Source organism: Pipistrellus kuhlii, unplaced genomic scaffold, assembly GCF_014108245.1.
Source record: "Pipistrellus kuhlii isolate mPipKuh1 unplaced genomic scaffold, mPipKuh1.p scaffold_m20_p_4, whole genome shotgun sequence".
Taxonomy (NCBI): Eukaryota; Metazoa; Chordata; class Mammalia; order Chiroptera; family Vespertilionidae; genus Pipistrellus; species Pipistrellus kuhlii.
Window position 1 is genome coordinate 35,541,469 of NW_023425540.1, and position 17,000 is coordinate 35,558,468.

At 36.0% G+C, this 17,000-nt stretch overlaps 1 protein-coding gene across 1 annotated transcript in view; it reads right to left on the reverse strand.

The window, feature by feature from the left end:
- ANKRD31 (ankyrin repeat domain 31) overlaps positions 1–17,000 on the reverse strand; it is an 82,171-nt gene that overhangs the window by 60,959 nt on the left and 4,212 nt on the right. Inside the window, exons 2-6 of the mRNA XM_036410581.2 lie at positions 14,156–14,229; positions 9,802–9,908; positions 8,228–8,268; positions 7,526–7,596; positions 3,392–3,435 (exon numbers count right to left, since the gene is read on the reverse strand). Coding sequence (XP_036266474.1) covers positions 3,392–3,435; positions 7,526–7,596; positions 8,228–8,268; positions 9,802–9,908; positions 14,156–14,229 — 337 coding nt within the window. The remainder of the gene's footprint in view (positions 1–3,391; positions 3,436–7,525; positions 7,597–8,227; positions 8,269–9,801; positions 9,909–14,155; positions 14,230–17,000) is intronic.

Sequence of the window (17,000 nt, forward strand, 5' to 3'; positions counted from 1 at the left end):
CCATTTATTTGCTTGACCTTAAATAACAGAATGGATTTCAATAAATTTTAACTATTCCTGAAAGTCAAATCCACCTTCCAATGACATACCAGTGTGATAGAATGAACTGTAAATTGTAAGCCCTCTAATATTTTGACTTGAATAAGAAAAATGAAAGCTATTTTATTCGCTCTCCTCCTTTTCTACCTGCCATCATTTATCTTCTTCTGTATACAACACACAAAGCTTAGGAAGATATATTTATTTAGCAATAATGCAAACTATAATTTTCTCTGAAAAATAAAAGGAATTTAGAAGGAATTCAAGAACCAAATCCTATCCATTCTTAAAGTCTCAATTCAAGGTCTCCCTTCTATTTGACATCTTTATTGCTATTAAATCCAAAGCCATAGATGTAATAAAGTATATACAGGGTGTCCCCCCAAGATGTATAACCACTTTGAATAACTATAAAGGCAATGTTTGTTGAATCTAATTTATTTCCCAAATCTGCTATTTGGGAAATAAATTCTAAGAAAGAAAGAAACATCAATTAAACTATCAGTGTTAAAGCTTGTATACATTTTTTGGGACACCCTGCAGATGAAAATCATAAGTACATAAAACATTAAATAAAGTATAAAAAAATACTGTATGAATTTAAATGAATGGCATAAACCATAGAGTGGCCTAATGTTTTATAAGATAGTGTTTTGGAGAAGGTAAGAGGAGGGAGTCTGCAGCAAGCTTTCATGATTGTTTTAAAAATGTTTGGTTAGACAAAGTTAAACAGGTTTCTTTACCATAAGAATTTTCATAGTATGCATATTATAAATCTGAGATGACTTTAGGATACAGTGTTCTCCAAACTTCTTTGTTCAAAAAAGTCCTTTTTCTCGAGATCCAAGATGGCTGCGCCCAGGTGAACACCTAGCTGCAGCCGCACACAACAATTTCAATAAAATACAACTAAAATATAAAACGGACATTGCCCAGAACTACAGGAAGGTTGACTGACTGGAAATTCTACAGCGAGAAGCAAGGAGAAAACCAGAAGGAGGCGCGGAGGAGCTGGAAAAGCCAAGGTATGGAGACACGAGGCGGGCGGAGAGGACGGACCTGAGAGGAGGGAGGCCGAGTGCCTGGCGGGCGTTCCCCAGCGGAAAGGAGATAAAACTCCGACTGTGCTGGGCCCCCGACTGCTCTGGACCCCAGTTCTAGGCCGGACCCCGGGGACTCAGGCTCAGCCACAGGGAGCCGGGCTGTAAGGCAGAACCCCGGGGAGAGGCGGAAGGAGGTCCCGGAGGCGCGCACACTGAGCGCAGAGAAGGGACGGTCGGCTGTGCCGCGGGATTGCCCTGACGGGAAGGAGACTGGGGCTCCAGACTGCTCTGAACGCCACCTCCAACTCCACTTCCAACTGAACTGAACCCCAATACCGGGCTCATTGTGGGAAAGCATAGACTGTTTGGCAGCAGGCGAAAATCGAGGGCACCTCTCTCTCAGAGGCGCCGGCAGCAGCGAGCACTGAAGGACCCGCATAGGGCGGGGCTGACAGAAGCCAAAGCTGCAGGCTCCACCCTGAAACCCCGCCCCATCTGTAACTGCGAAATGAGACAACAAAATAGATCACAAACGAAAGAATTGGAGGACAAAAAGCGTCTGGATATAGAGTTCAAATCTACGCTTATAAGATTTTTCAAGAATTTCCTAGAAAAGATGGATAAGGCCTATGAGGATATGAAAAGAGATCAACTAGAATTAATAAGGAGTCAACAAGAAATGATAAGGGATCAACAAGAAATAAAGAATACATTGTCTGAAATAAAAAATATTTTACAGAGTCCTAAAAACAGGAGGGATGATCGCAAGAATCAAGTCAAAGATTTGGAACATAAAGAGCCAGAAGACACTCCTCCACAGAAGCTAGAAGGCAAGAGAATCCAGAAAATTGAAGATAATGTAAGAAACCTCTGGGACAACTTCAAGCGAACCAACATCAGAATTATGGGGGTCCCAGAAGATGAGAGAGAGCAAGATATCGAAAACATACTGAAAGAAATAGTGACAGAAAACTTCCCCCAACTGGTGAAAGAATTAGACTTACAAGTCCAGGAAGCGTACAGAACTCCAAACAAAAGGAATCCAAAGAGGACCACACCAAGACACATCATTATTAAAATTCCAAGAGCAAAAGACAAAGAGAGAATATTAAAAGAAGCAAGAGCAAAGAAGGTAGTTACCTATAAAGGAGCACCTATACGATTGTCAGCTGACTTCTCAACAGAAACCATGCAGGCCAGACGGGAATGGCAAGAAATATTCAAGGTGATGAATAGCAAGAACCTACAGCCAAAAATAATCTACCCAGCAAAGCTATCACTCAGAATCGAAGGCCAGATAAAGAGCTTCACTAATAAACAAAAGCTAAAGGAGTTCATCAACACCAAACCAGAATTATATGAATTGCTGAAGGGGGTTCTTTCAGAAGAGAAAGTAAACAAAGATAAAAATTATGAACAACAAATACGTAACTATCAACAAGTGAATCTAAGAACCAAGGAAATTTAAAAAATCTGATGAACAATATTAACTGTTGAATATAATAGAATCAGAGGTATGGAAGGGGAGTGAACTGATGATTCTTGGGGAAAAGGGGAGAGAGGGAAGTGGGAAGAGACTGAACATAAACTGTGCACCTATGGATGAGGACAATGGGGAGAGGGGAAAGGGCAGAGGGTGGGGTGGGAACCTGGTGGAGGAGAGCAATGGTGGGGGGGGGGGAGGAACATTTGTAATATGAACAATAAAAACTTATTTAAAAAAATAAAAAAAATAAAAATAAAAATAAAAAAGTCCTTTTTCTCAAACTATCTATTAATTTTAAGGGATGCAAATGCTTAGGAAAAAATGATATAATCAATGAATAACAAATATTAAAGAGGAAGCAATTTGTTCAAGATCAACAATATTATCTGAGAAAAAGCCATAGAGAAAAGGGTACTTAATCCTGAAATTAAAAAAAAAAAAATTGTGAAGGAGTGAAATAAGAGAGAAACACATATTATTAAGCACAAACTAAGGCCCAGACATCATGAACTATCATTGCTCTGTCCTCACAATCCTGTGAAATGGGTATCCACTAGTGATATTCTACACATATAAATGGCACACTTGGAATGCACACCTATCTGGTTCCAAATTTTATGCTCTTTCTCTTGTTTCCGAGTTCTTGACTCGAATGAGTCACTGAAGCAGGAATGTTTAAGGTACGGCTAAGACGAAGTAAGTTACAAGTATAGTAGTATTGATTAAGAAAGAGTCTAAATGGGTTTGAAGCTTTAATCAACATAATTTTTTTTAAAATCTAAACCCATGATCTGTATGCCTAATCTCAGTTATATAAACCAACCTTTGCTGGGTGTGGCAAAACTTCAGAGTTTTCAGTGTTAGGCCCTAGAAGAGAAAAATATATGTTTACATTCCAGTTTTATTAAAGCACTAAAACCCCACGTACCCTCACCTGTCATTTCTCAATCATGTAACTTGAAATGACTCCCTCAGAAATATATATAACATTTCAAATATTTTCTATATATTACATCAATTTGATATAAAAGTATCATTATGTTGCCAATAAAGTTTATTAAAAAATTTGCCACTTCTTTTAAAATATTTTACATGAAGTCAAGTAAAATTATAATTATTTGGAATTATTTTAGCTAAAAAACAACCTTTCCATTTTGTCTGAGCAATTCTAAGTGTTTATAACCATAAGGGAAAAATCACATCTACTTTCTCAGATAAGAATCCAGTATAGGTAACAGACTTTAAAGAAATTCATGCTGTCAAGTTAAGCATGGAAAGGAATGACCTATGTAGAGTCAGGAGGTTATCCTAAATGTGTCTTCACCATCAACCCCTCACCTGGCCTGTTGCCCCTGAGATGAGCTGGCTGACAGCAATTCACACCAAGTTAAGGAGGATCAAGAAAAGATATATTTCTCCTCCTCCACTCCTCTTATCTCCAACCTGCACTGGCAAAGTCTTGCCACTCTGACACACGTAGGCAGGAATTCAGGGTTCACTGGCATATGTTTGAGTCATTACTTTGGTTTCTTTTGATTAGGCAATATCTAGAGCTAGAGTTTAAGCAAATAATTATCTTCTCAATTTCAGAATGCATCCTCACAAGCAAGACAGGTTTTTCAGGGGGGGAAATAAACATACTGAGCTTATATGCTTACTGAGCTTTATAGCCTGCAAAAACCTATAATTATTATTATTTGCTTCACCTTTGCCATTTGATGGTGAAAAGCTATGAAAATCATCTAGGAAGATTACTAGCATGGTATTCCAGTTCCTCACAGAATTATGAGCAAAAAGTCATAAGAATAAATCATTTCTTATCCTTGCATTAGAGTCCTTTGTGCCAAGCAATAATGATAAATAGCAATATCAATATCTTTGTTTAAGATTTTATATCTCTGGTTGCTTAAAATTTAATACCAATAAAGGTACACTTAAAAACAATAGATACATCTTCAATCATCTTTGCAAGGAGATTTTTGTTTTTAATAAACTCTCAAATCCTTTGGGGTTGGAGTTCAAAAAGAGAAAAAGTTCATCTTCTTCCTCCTTCTCTGAATTGTAAAGAACCTGTCATCTTTTATGTTGTTTTTAACCACCTCAATATAAAAATGATTATTTTTTATGCCAATAGTTACTATTCTTAAAACTTGATAAATTAATATAATGAAGTGTATTATTATAATTTTATTACTATATTTAAAAACACATTTATAAGAAATTCTCATTTTCCAACAACAAAATTTACATAAAACAGTTTTCACAAATAAAAGAAGTATTTTTCTTGAGTTCCTGTCCCTCCTTTAATAAATTATTAAAAGATTTTCTACTTATCACTTGAAAAGATAAAATGTGCTATTTGGGAAATAAATTCTAAAGTGCCAAATGAAAAGAAAATGCTCAGAGAAACTGAATTTTAACTTATAAACAAACTATTTTAAGGCCAATGTTATCATATTATCAATGTTACTAAAGATCATTTACTTATTTTGGTCAGTTACAATCTGGTTAGAATTACTCTGAATCGGGAGGGAGAAGATAGGATTGTATAAGAACTGAGTCAATTATACTATCTAACAATTTAATTGTTTCCTTATATGTAAGTTAACTCACTGTCTAGGATGATAACAAAAGGAGCTTCCTGTTCTGAACACTCTGAAAAGTAAAAGCAAGAGGATGCTGCAATGAAGTGCCAGAAGGGAAGGGAATTATTTCTGGGTCTCAAGTCACAGAAGCTTCGTGGCATCAAGAAACATCATGAAGTTATAATTCTGGTGCCCATGGCACTTTTATAGGAACAGTCAGGAAAATACTTGTGACTCAGATGCTATTGGTGGTGGCAAAAGTGCACAAATACCAATAGCATCATAGGTATAACTGCTCTCAGAAGGCCAAATGAGTTGAAGGTTGGAAGTGTGGGAAATGCAGAGCATAGTGGAACCCTGTTTTTCTGAGACTGAGTATGAGAAAAATGAGAATAGACCTTTTGCCTAACTATTGCTGACTCTCGTTATCATGATCAAAATCCAAAGAAAGAAAGGAATACCCAAGGCATGCTATCACCCATGACACCTCTCTCTCAAATTGTTTAAAACAACCTATATAATAAAAGCCTAATATGCTAAGTGTCTGTTCATCCAGTCATCCATTCAACCAAGCAAAGAGTATTATGCTGATATGCTAAGGCCACTCAACCACTCGCTATGACGTGCACTGATCACCAGGGGGCAGTCAACCAGTCGCTATGATGAGCACTAACCACCAGGGGGCAAATGCTCTGACTGGTAGGTTATCTTGCTGCTGGGGTCCGGCCAATCAAGCCCTCCTGTGGACCCGCCCCAGCTGGCCAACCTCCTGCATCCCTCCCTGGCCTCGATCATGCTCCAGTGGGGTCCCTCGCCCTGGCCTATGCTCTCTTGTAATCCAGGACCCCTTGGGGGATATCAGAGAGCTGGTTTCGGCCCCATCCTGCAGGCCAGGCGGAGGGATCCCACTAGTACTTACCTAAAAAAGGACTTCAACCTCTAAGATGGTACCTCTGTAGCTTCATTATTGTTCAGTTTATCTATAAACTGAATCTTATAAAAGACGCTAAACAGGTTTTCACCACATTTGGAGGGCATGTTTGCCATAATGTGAATTATATTAGGCTATTTGCTATTGATTAGACATCTGAAAAACTACAAAGGCTTTTATACTTGGAGAGAAACATCCATTACTATTTGCATTTATGTTTGTTTAATGGTCAATTTATTAAATTTCTGTTTAATCTGAAGACTACTGTGTCTTTAATATTTCAACACTAATTACAAACTTATATTCCCTTAAATAATTTAAACTACAAATTTAATGTTTGCTATTTCAAACATATTAACTATTAGACAAAACACACATGAATACAATGGCCATAAAACTTATTAATGCTCTTAACCTAATTCTATAATAACAATACATTGGTGTAATTCATTCTACATTATTTCTATATCTGTTCCTAAGTTTTCTTACGATTGAAGTTATTGACTAATTTTTTCTTGGCCCATAAGACATTTTCCTCAAGATAATTCAAACCTAAACACCCAATTATCTGGCTTTACTTTAATAAACTTAAACTTCACAAAGGTTATTTTTTATTATCTAATGTTTTTCCCAAGAATGCTGCTACCTTTAAGTTTTAGGTGACCAGTGTTACAAAAACTTTTGTGCTATCATTATTACATACTGATCTATTCTGTTAGCATCATTGCAAACTTATGCCTCTAATTTTAATCTTATAAGTAGCTGGACCATCTATGGCTTTAATTTCCTAAGAGATGAGGGATCTAATCTGTGTAGAAAACTCTCCTTAACTAAATATCAAGTTAGTCTGCCATCTTGGAATTTAATTAGACCCCACTTCTTACGTTTTTATGTGTGGCTGCTTATGCTGTGTGGTCTTTCCTTTTCTTGATACAGTTCTTATCCCAGGCTACTTGACTTACAATTGTGTTTTCTTTCTTCTCTACTTACACAGTGATAAACAAAAATATCCTATGCTTTGTAAACTTTATGTATTTAATAGGGAAAACAAAAAGCATGTGTTTTAACAGGTTCCTATTTCTTAAAGTCATTAAGAAGTCTTAAACACTCTACTATAGTTGCTTTTTTTTTTTTGCATTGAAACTACCTTTGGTACACTATTAACATTTTTTAAAAATATTTTTTACCCAGCCAATGTGGCTCAGTGGTTGTGGGCTGGATCCCCAGTAAGGAACTTGTAGGAGGCAGCCAATGAAAGATTATCATCATTGATGTTTCTATCTCTCTCTCTCTCTCTTCCTTCCTCTCTGAAATCAACAAAAATATATATTTTTTAAAATGTATGGTAGCAATATATACTAGACTAGCCCAGTTGTAAATAAATATGTCTAATTAGCCTAAAACAAATTTTTTTTATATGACTCTACCCATGAAAACATACCTTGGATACTTTTGTGGTTCAGTGAAAGTTCAGCTTCAGGAGATGACACAATGAACATTGGACAACTTTTTCTGGTTTTAAACATAAATCAATCAATAAATAAAAATTTTTAAATGGAAAGAGGAAACACTTTCTCATTCAAATACAATTTAATTTTTTTTCTTCATTTAAACAAATTTCAAAATAAGATGTTTTTATTGCTACATTATTCCAATCACTTTTACAATTACTACCAATTTGTTAACATTAATATTTCAAGTGCTGCCCTATTTTGTTTGGCTCAGTGGATAGAGTGTCGGTCTGCAGACTGAAAGGTCCCTGGTTCGATTCTGGTCAAGGGCATGTACCTTGGTTGTGGGCACATTCCCAGTAGGTGTTGTGCAGGAGGCAGCTGATCAATGTTTCTAACTCTCTATCCCTCTCCCTTCCCCTCTGTAAAAAATAAATAAAATATGTTTTTAAATAAAAAATAAAAATGAATAAAAACATATTTTTAAAAGAATACTTTAAAAAATAAAAATAAATTAAAAAAAATAAAAGTTATTGCTATTATACACACACACACACACACACACACACACTGCTAAAGGTGCAATTATTCTAAAACATAATTCTAAAACTGTTAAGAAAATGAAAACATTTTTGATGTGCAAAATGACAAAGTATTCATAACATAATAAAGCCAAAAATTAGTATGCTTACTCTAACAGAGCTTGATTTTGTTCCATTTCAGCTTGAGGTAGCTAGGGAAAAAACACACAGTAGTTTTCCAGCTGATGAATACTAACCCAATACAACACACTAAACATTTAACATTTAAGGTAATTCATGTTATTCTTTCTTAGCATCTTTTTTTTTAATTGTGGTAAAATACATATAAAATAAAGTTTACCATTTTAACCATGTACAGTTCTGTGGTACATATATATTCACAATGATGTGCAACCATCCCATTACCACCATCCATCTCCGTAAGTTATTCATCCTCTCCTACTAAAACTCCGTGTCCATTAAACATTAACTGTCCACTCACCACCCCACCAACCCTCAATATCTACTTTTTTACTTTTTGTCTCTAGGAATTTGACTACTCTAAGAAGCTCATATAAAAGAAATACTGCAGCACTGGCCAGTTTTGCCTGTTGGATAGCGGGCTGAAGGGTCACGGGTTCAATTCCCGGTCAAGGGAATGCACATTGGTTGCAGGCTCAATCCCTGGCCCTAGGTGGGGGCACGTGTGGGAGACAACCAGTCTGATGTTTCTCTTTGCCTCTCCTCATCCCTTCCACTTTCCCTAAAAATAATGGAAAAATATCCTCGATGAATATTAAAAAAAGAAAAAGAAAAAAGAAAAAGAAAGAAATACTATGTATATTTGCCCTCTTATGACTGGTTTATTTCACTTAGTATAATTTTTTCAAGGTTTATCCATGTTGTAGCATGGCTGAAGAATATTCCATTGTACGTACCATATTTTTTTTTGCACACTCATTTGTTAGTAGACACTTTGGTTACTTCCACCTTTTGGCTATTGTGAATAATGTTTCTATGAATGTGGGTAAACAAATATACCTCCTCCTAAAAAAACTGTTGTTGGTGTTCCTTGTTGCCGGGGTTCTTTTCCCAGCCTTACAAAGGATTTAGCATTCTGGAGAAAGGGGCTACAAATAGATTCAAGAAGGAGTCCAAGGATGAAAGATAGTTTTGAAAGGCATTGGGGGTCAGAGAAGCTTCAGCTAAAGAGAACTGAAGACTCTCCTTGTCTCAGGACACAGTGCTTTTATTAAACACAATTTGTCCAAGGCAAGGTGGAAATATACAGTTCAAAGGGTAAGGTATCAAAGGGTACAGAAGCATTATCAGTTTGGGGAATAGTCTACAGCTGTTCCGGTGTTTGGCCAATAGGAGGCAGTAAAATGCCCTGAGCTGTCTGGCAGCTAACAATTATCCTATTCAGTTTTGAGGGAAGTTGGAAATTAGACATTTCCAACAGGTAAACTACATATGTGGCTCACCCTTGTTGAGCCCACCAAGTCCCATCAACCTTTTGACAGAATTGTAATTATTACATGCTGGAATTGGTTCTCAGCAAACTGGCTTTCAATAAATTTGCAGCAGGGAAACAGAATGATTAGCTAAGAAAGGAGAAAAAACTGATAAAAGATAGAAGCAGCAAAATAACAGACAAAAAGAATTAATCATTAGTGACTTGCCACTCTTTAAAATAGCGTTTCCAATTTTTAACAAGTATGTATTGAACCAATATGCTTACACACCTGTAAGACTGCATCCTCACTAAGCTCAGGCATAGTCTTCTTACTTATTTTATTTTGTAGATCCTCTCTGAGTTTCAACCCAAGTTGAATCTCAGGAGAGCGAGTGCCTAGAATGGAATATAATCATAATCATTCATAACAGTTTTATTGCTCTGACAATGATCCAAGGATTTAAAGATAGTAAGAAGAAAAAAAAGTCATTAAAGATCATTTTGTAAATTATAATTTCCTAATTTCCACTTTTATATATTATGTTTTTTTACTTATTAGTTAGGAAGAAACATATACACTACAGTGAATAAAATAATACTTGATAGTTACTTTTTTTTCAGGATGAATGATGCAAAGGATATATATATAGAGAAAATTATATAGATTTAATTCCCACTAGAAAGAATACTTTCTTTTTTTAAAAACAAAACAAAACCATTTAGGTCTTCTTTAAAACCCATCATGTTAGTACAATTCAAGAAAAGTCCAAGTTTCTGTTTCAAGATGGCAAATTGAGCCCATATTTTAACTTTCTTCCCTTCCCAATTCCTAAAAAGAATCCAAAGAAATGATAGGGTTTAAAAATCTAAAATAGCAATGGTTTTAAAAAAAAAAAAAGGTGGGGGGAGATATCCTGTATAGATTTGAATATGAAAATAGGTTAAATAGAAAACATTAGTAAATAGCTGGTGATTCAACATAGAAAAAAGAGGGCCTCCTTCAGAAGTAGCTATATGATTTCTTCCATCAGAATCCCTGAAAACTACCCAGCTAAGAAATCCCACCAACAAAGGATGGAAGAGGGTAGATTAGAAGTTCACAGTGGGTACTGAGCTTGCTGTTTGTAACCAAGAAACTTAGGATGAATGCTGTAGCCAGCTACTCTGTGTAGGAAGGTATATTCCTGCCCAGATATAGAAATGTACTAAAAGCTAAGGTTGGTAAAATAATGTAATAATGGCATAGAAGTAGAAATAGTAAAAAAGATCAATGAAACAAAACAAAAAGTGGGAAACAGACATATATATCTAGGAACTTAATATGTAACAACATGGTATTTTAAACAGAAGCACCAAGAAGAGTTATTCAATAAATAATATTGGGAAAATTGGTTAATCACTTAGAAAAAAATAAATTTAGAACTACCTTCCCATAGGCCAAAATATTCCAAACAGATTTGTAAAAGCTATAAATATAATAAATGGAAATAAATATAAAATATTTTATAGTTTTGAAATAGGTAAACTATTTCTAAATTTGAAAAAACTAATAAACCTTAAAAAAAAAAAAAAAAAAAAAAAGACTGCCCAAGCCAGTTTGGCTCAGTGGATAAAAGCATCAGCCTGCGGACCAAGGAGTCCTGGATGCCATTCTGGTCAAGGACACATATCTGGGTTGCAGACTCATCCCTGGGCCCTGGCTGGGGCATGTGCAGGAGACAACCAATGTGTTTCTCTCACATTGATATTTCTCTCTGTCTTCCTCGCTCTCTTCCACTCTCTATAAAATTCAATGGAAAAATATCCTCAGGTGAGGATTAAAAAAAAACTGACTTTTACTGCATAAAAACTTAAAACTTCTACAATACAAAATATATCACAAATAACATGAAAACTAACTAAGAAATTAGGTAAACATATTTGCAATACATATGACAACTTTTGTTACCTTTAATATGTAAAATGCTCTTATAAATCAATAATAAAGATTAGTAGATATATAAGGCAATTCACACCCCAAAAAAAGTATGGTCAATATTAATATATGCTTAAATAGTCTTTAAAATAAAAATTAAAATAATCAGATACTTTTATTTATCAGTTTTGCAAAGACTGAATATGTCTATGTTGACAGAGGGGAAAGCCATTTTTGGGGGGGACCATAACATCAAGACCTGACACATGTCAGATCCTTTAAAATCAGAATACATTATTTGAAAGTAAATCTAATTTTAGCTAGTTATTTATTCTAAATAAATAATAAAAAAGTAGGCAAAGGTGTAAGCATTAGAATATTCATATTTGTTATAGTATTGAGAAACTTCAAAAATATAATCAATTTATTAAGGGTACATTCATACAAAATAATATGTAGCAATTTAAAAGGTTGAGGTAGATAAATATAACAAAATATGAAACATGTAGTATAATAGCAATTATGAAAAGATATTTACATTGGCATCTAAAAGTCTAAAAGAATATACAAATACTAAATGCTGACAATTGTTGGAAGTGGAATTGTAGGAAAGAATAGGGGGTAGGATCTTTAATTTTCTACATAATATATTTTTTATTTTTTAAATATTTTATACTTTTAGTAATTAGAAAAAATAATAAAAGACTTCTATTTGGAAAATGAAATAAAAGAAAAAAACTTGGATGGAATATTAAAGCAGACTTCTAACTTTTTTCTACTGGCACTTTATACATCAAATAATACATTCTGAAGACCAATATTACTCATTGTCCCTTCCGATTACAAGTAAGAAAAACCACAAGACAAAACTGTAACTTGCCATTATGGTATAATGAAGTAATGTATAGTGAAAAGACTTTGCAAACTATACAAAGATCTTCACGGTGTTTAGGAAATTTTTCTTCTATACTCATTTCCAAACACCCTCCAAAATGAAAATGCTCACAAGAAGAAATAATAAAAGGAGATAACCTACCATTTAAACACCAAATGCAGAACTGAACTTTTTACACAGTAACAATTAGTGATGGGCTTTTCTAGACACCATTTAAATTGATCTAGAAGTGGACTCAGGAAGTATGAATTGGCAGGTGAAAGGCACCTTTTAAAAATATATAACCAGACTTATTGTGTGACAATGTTAACTGCACTAATGTAATAAACTATGTTAACTAGACTTACTGTGGTGACCATTTCAAAATATTTTCAATATATAGAAACTAGAGGCCCGGTGCACAAAATTTGTGCATGGAAGTGTGGGTCCCTCAGCCTAGCCTGCGTCCTCTCACAATCCAGGGAATGTCACGCCTAAACCAGCAGTCTAATATCCCTCTCACAATCGGGGACATTGTATGTGCCAGTGACCATACTTTTCATACAGGTGAAGGCATCTTGCTATTGTGTTGGTAGCTACATTTTTTTGTCCTGATTATAAAAAATAGTACATAACATGATCCTTCTAAGGCAGTAGTACCATTTCCCCCATCTTATGGGTGGAAAAACTGAAGCAGAGAGAAGTTAAGTAATTGTCTTTGTCACACAGTTATAAGTATCAGAATCAGGGCTGAACACAAAATGTGCAAGCCAGAGTCCACGCATGTCATCGCTGCATCATCCTGCTTTTCCAGTGTTAGAGTAGCCTTGCCAGGTTTTAATTTTTAAATCTAAGAGACTGTTCCCAATATATAAGGTATGGTCCCTAGGCCTGGCCGTCTGTGGGGTGACAGGTGGGTGGGGCAATCTTTGGGGAGGAGTCCCCTGCTGGCACCTGCCTTGGCTGGCAGCCAGGCTGGCCCTACCAACTGATTACTGCTCCCAGTCACTTCCCTCTCGGGGTGGGGAGAGGAGGGGGAGAGATGCTCAACGCAGGAGCAGCTCCTGCATTGAACATCTGCCCCCTGGTGGTCAGTGCATGTCATAGTGACCGGGCGTTCCGCTGGTCATTTGACCATTTAATCTATTTGCATGTTATTTTATAAGATACTGAATTATTATTTTTATACTTGAAAATAATATGATGTATATGTCACTTATACCTCAATAAAAAATAATAAAATGAAAATAAATAAAAAATATATACCAAGGATATTTGCAACTTAATTTTGACTGAAAGAATCAGATTGGTTATTAAAAAGTACAATTTACTGCCCTGGCAGTTGTTGCTCAGTGTGTTGGTCTGTATACCAGAGGGTTGTGGGTTCAATTCTCAGTCAATAGCACATACCCGGGTTGCAGGTTTGATCCCCAGCCCATTGGGGTGTGTGCAGGAGGCAAGTAGTCAATGTGTCTCTCTCACATTGATGTTTCTCTTTCCAAAAATCAATGGGAAAAATACCCTTAGGAGAAGATTAATAAGAAAAAGATATTATTGACTTCTTTTCAGCTTCTAGAGTTAAGCTATATAGTTGAGGGGAGGGGGCACAGAGAAGAGCTTTCTCAGTACTACTACCATATCTCTGTTGTAAACATCTTCCAGAAGTATGATCCCCATTGCTGTCCTCATAGTAACAGATCTTAATAGATCTCAGGGTCTATTACAGATGCCTCAAAGAAACTAACTCTGTGAAAAGTTAAAGAATAAGACTAAATATAAAAGGAGACATTAATAAAGAAATAATAACACCTGGGAAATTAAATGAGTTACTTAGTGAAAAGAATTATTTCTCACCTTCGCATGTTCCACTTATATCAGGATGGAGACTGAACTCAGATCTGAGAGATGTATCTTGATCAAAGAGCAACCTTTCAAATACCGAAAAGAAGGTACAGATTATCATGTTTCCTAAACAAAGACTAACAATTTAACTTGTCAGGTTTTTCCTACAGTTTACTTCCAGTTTTATTTTGTATTGGTTTAGGATGTACAACTTAGAGATTAGACAATCATATACTTTCCAAAGTGTTCCCTTCAATATTTCCAGTGCCCAACTAGCACCATACATAGTTATTACAATATTATTGACTAAATTCCCTATGCTTTCCTTTATATATCAGTGACTATTTTGTAACTATCAATTTGTTCTTAATCCCTTCACCTTTCTCACCCAATCCCCAAACCCGTCTCCCTTTTGGCAACCATCTGCATCTACAAGTCAGTTTCGTTTATTTTGTCCTTTAGATTCTGCATATAGGTGAAATCATGCAGTACTTTTTTTCTCTTACTGACTTATTTCACTGAGCATACTTCCCCCTAGGTCCATCCAGGCTGTCACAACAACAAACAATCAAATGTAAAAAATGAGCACAGGCCCTGGCCTGTATGGCTAAGTGATTAGAGTGTTGGCCCTCACACCAGAGTGTCATGGGTTTGATTCCGTCAAAAGCACGTACCTGGCTTGAAGGCTCGAGTGCAGGAGGCAACCAATCGATCTTTCTCATACAGATGTTTCATTCTCTCTCTCCCCCCGCGCCCCCTTTGGGTGAGGATTAACAAAAATGGCCAACAGTCATATAAAAAGATGCTCAACATCACTATCAGAGAAATGAAAATTAAAACCACAATGAGCTATCACCTCACACCTGTCGGAACGGCTACCATCAACAAGTAATAAGTGTTGACAAGGATGTGGAAAAAAGGGAATTCTTATGCACTGTGGGTGGGAATGAAGACACTACTGCAGCCACTATGGAAAACTGTATGGAGTTTCCTTAAAAAATTCAAAATGGAACTACTTTATGATCCAGCAATTCCACTTCTGGAGATTATTCAGAAGAAACCCAAAAGATTATATGCACTCCTATCTATATTCACTGCAGTGTTATTTACAATAGAATAGCCAAGATATGAAAGCAAATCAAGTACCTAACAACAGACGAGTGGATAAAAAAGTTGTGGCACATATATAAGATGGAATATTACTAGGCCATAAAAAATGAAACCTTAACTGTAATTTTTTTATACCTAAACTTGCTACCATTCTTAGTTATACTACTATTCATACCTTAGGATGTTACTTCTAAGCTTAGGTTACAAAATTCACTAGCTTCCATCTTGTCTTCCTCTTATTCTCGTGCTTCTATACTCTCATGGAAGTCAGCTTGCTTTGTGAAATGCCCTATGGAAGCCTATGTGGCAAGAATGTAAGAGAAGAACTAAGGCCAGATTCTGAAAATCACCATGTAGAAAGAGGATCCTTCTCATGAACCCTTGAGATGAATGCAGCCTTGGGAATCCCTGAGCAGGATGATTTAGTTAAATAACTCTTAAATTCTTGAAGCACAGAAACTACAAGATAGTAATGTTTATTGTTTTAAGATGCTAAGTTTTAGAGTGAGTTGTTATACAGCAATGGAAAACGAATAAAGAGGTTTTAGTCACATCTCCCCAAGTGCCTCTTTTTATAGTTGTTTTGTTCAAATCAGGATCCAAACAAGGTAGATATTGAATTTAGTCGCTATGTAAGTCTCTTTTTAAATCTATATATTACCCCCAACTTCCCTCACCCCTTTGCAATTTATTTGTTGAAAAACTGGGTTGTTTTTACTGAAGAGTTTTCCACATTTTGCATTTACTGACTGCATGTCATTTAATATGCTCCTCTATCTTGTATATTTCCTGTAAACTGGTTATTAGATCTAGAGGTTTGATCTAATTCAAGTTCAGTTTGGGGAAGCATATGTGTACTTCCTACAGGGATAATAAAGTGTATATCGGGAAAGGCAGTCTTGTGCATGCAGACTTTCAACTACCTTTCGGCCTTGAGCTTTAAACACTTTCTTATAAAGAGACCAAGTGTTCTCTCAGGCTGTGCTGGACCTATTACCTTGTGTGAGACTACTTTTCCTTGTTTCATACTCAATGTGTATTCCTTTGATTTGTTTAAGTGTGAGTCACATGGCACCTGGCCAATCCCACCACGATTTATGTCTTCTGTGGGGAGAGGATGAAGTTTTTCGTTTTGTGGCACAAGAGGGATGTGGGCATGCCTATGGCCATGGGGGAGCAGTGCCCACTATTGAAACCAATCTTGCCCTGTTTCTTCTCTATGTAAAGTGTTGTTCCAGCACCGTGTTTTCATTGATGACTCTAATACCAAGATATAGTGGGTAGAAGTGTCTGGATTTCTGTTTCTGGCGAAAGGCAACAGATGCCACTTGCTCAACATGATGGTTGTAACTCATTTTGTGATGTTAGTGATCACTGATGACCATTGCGTAGGTCTATTCATTATTAGTAGTATATAAAATGGCAATATTCTACTCTATTACTTTCTTCATTTATTAATGGAAATACATGTTTTTAAAAACTTTCACTCATGCATGGCCAGTGTGGCTCAGTGGTTGAGCATCAACCCATGAACCAGGAGGTCAGGGTTCGATTCCCAGTCAGGACACATGCAGGGGTCATGTAAGAGACAGCCAGTCAATGATTCTCTCTCATCACTGATGTTTCTATCTCCCTCTCCCTCTCCCTTTCTCTCTCTGAAGTCAATAAAAACATACTTTTAATAAAATACTGTCACTCACCAACTATACAATTACTTTCCATCAAGCCATGTTAACTCAGGCAAGTT